General features: G+C 64.4%; 1 protein-coding gene across 1 annotated transcript in view; it reads right to left on the bottom strand.

Moving 5' to 3' along the window:
• The window catches only part of LOC104468730 (aldehyde dehydrogenase family 3 member B1-like), a gene marked incomplete at its 5' end in the record, with an annotated part of 2,285 nt that extends 1,222 nt beyond the window's left edge, over positions 1-1,063 (bottom strand). Inside the window, 3 exons of the mRNA XM_010082960.1 lie at positions 187-286; positions 471-637; positions 712-1,063. Coding sequence (XP_010081262.1) covers positions 187-286; positions 471-637; positions 712-1,063 — 619 coding nt within the window. The remainder of the gene's footprint in view (positions 1-186; positions 287-470; positions 638-711) is intronic.
• Between the last annotated feature and the right edge of the window lie 15 nt (positions 1,064-1,078).

Below are 1,078 nucleotides of genomic sequence, written 5' to 3'. Positions count from 1 at the left end.
TCGGGGGGGTCCTACCTGGTGCTTAAGGATTTCCCTAGAGAGCATTGAGCCCTGTGGACCTGGGGCCCAGCCCTGGCTGCCCCGTCTCCCCCAAGACCCTTCCTCAGCACAGCTCAGGCACCATGGGTGGGCTTGCGTTGGCTCACATTGGCCAGGGGTAAGGCAGGTTGGGGGACTGGGACCTACCGATGCCACCGAAGGGCAGCGAGGTCAGCGTCACGTGCATCAGGTTGTCGTGGCCGCAGAAGCCACCGCTGCTCGTCCGCTCCAGGACCTCATTCACCACCTGGGAGGGACGCAGAGAAGAGGAGGTGGGTCACTCCCTGGTCAAACATCACCCAACTCATCCATCAGACCAGTGTGCCCAGAGCAATGGGGCTCAAAAGACCCTCCCAGAACATTCCACGGGGTGGGGGTGAGGTGGCCCCCATTTCCATCACCCCCCTTTCTGCTCCGGGGACCACACACACCTTGCTGTCACAGGAGAAGGCGTAGATGGCCAACGGCCGCGGCCGGGCGTTGATGAAGTCGATGGCTTCGTCTATGTTGGCCACAACAACGATGGGCAGGATGGGGCCGAAGATCTCCTCCTGCATGGCGGGATCCGAGGGCAGGACGTCCGCCAGCACCGTGGGGGCTGAGGAGAAGGGTTACGGCACCCCTGTGCACATCCACGGGTTGCCCCGCAAGCCCCCAGCCCCGTGTCCTCACCGATGTACCGCTCCCTCTCGTCCGTCTGTCCTCCGATGGCCACGCGCCCGCTGGACAGCAGCGCCCGGATGCGGCGGAACTGCTTGTCCCCCACGATGCGGCCGAAATCGGAGGATTCCTTGGGGTTGGAACCAAAAAACTCAGTGATGGCCGCACGCAGGGCGGGCATCAGCTTTTCCTGCATCTCCACGGTGCACAGCACGTAGTCGGGCGCGATGCAGGTCTGCCCCGCATTGAAGAAGCGGCCCCAGGCCGCCCGCCGCGCCACGTTCTGCACGTCGCAGGTGTCGGACACGTAGCAGGGGTTCTTGCCCCCCAACTCCAGCGTCACGGGCGTCAGGGGCTTGGCAGGCGCCGTTCTGATGAA

The sequence above is a fragment of the Pterocles gutturalis genome, unplaced genomic scaffold (assembly GCF_000699245.1).
Source record: "Pterocles gutturalis isolate BGI_N339 unplaced genomic scaffold, ASM69924v1 scaffold12065, whole genome shotgun sequence".
NCBI lineage: Eukaryota > Metazoa > Chordata > Aves > Pterocliformes > Pteroclidae > Pterocles > Pterocles gutturalis.
Note: the sequence above shows the minus strand (reverse complement) of the source record. Positions and strands in the feature narration are given on the sequence as shown.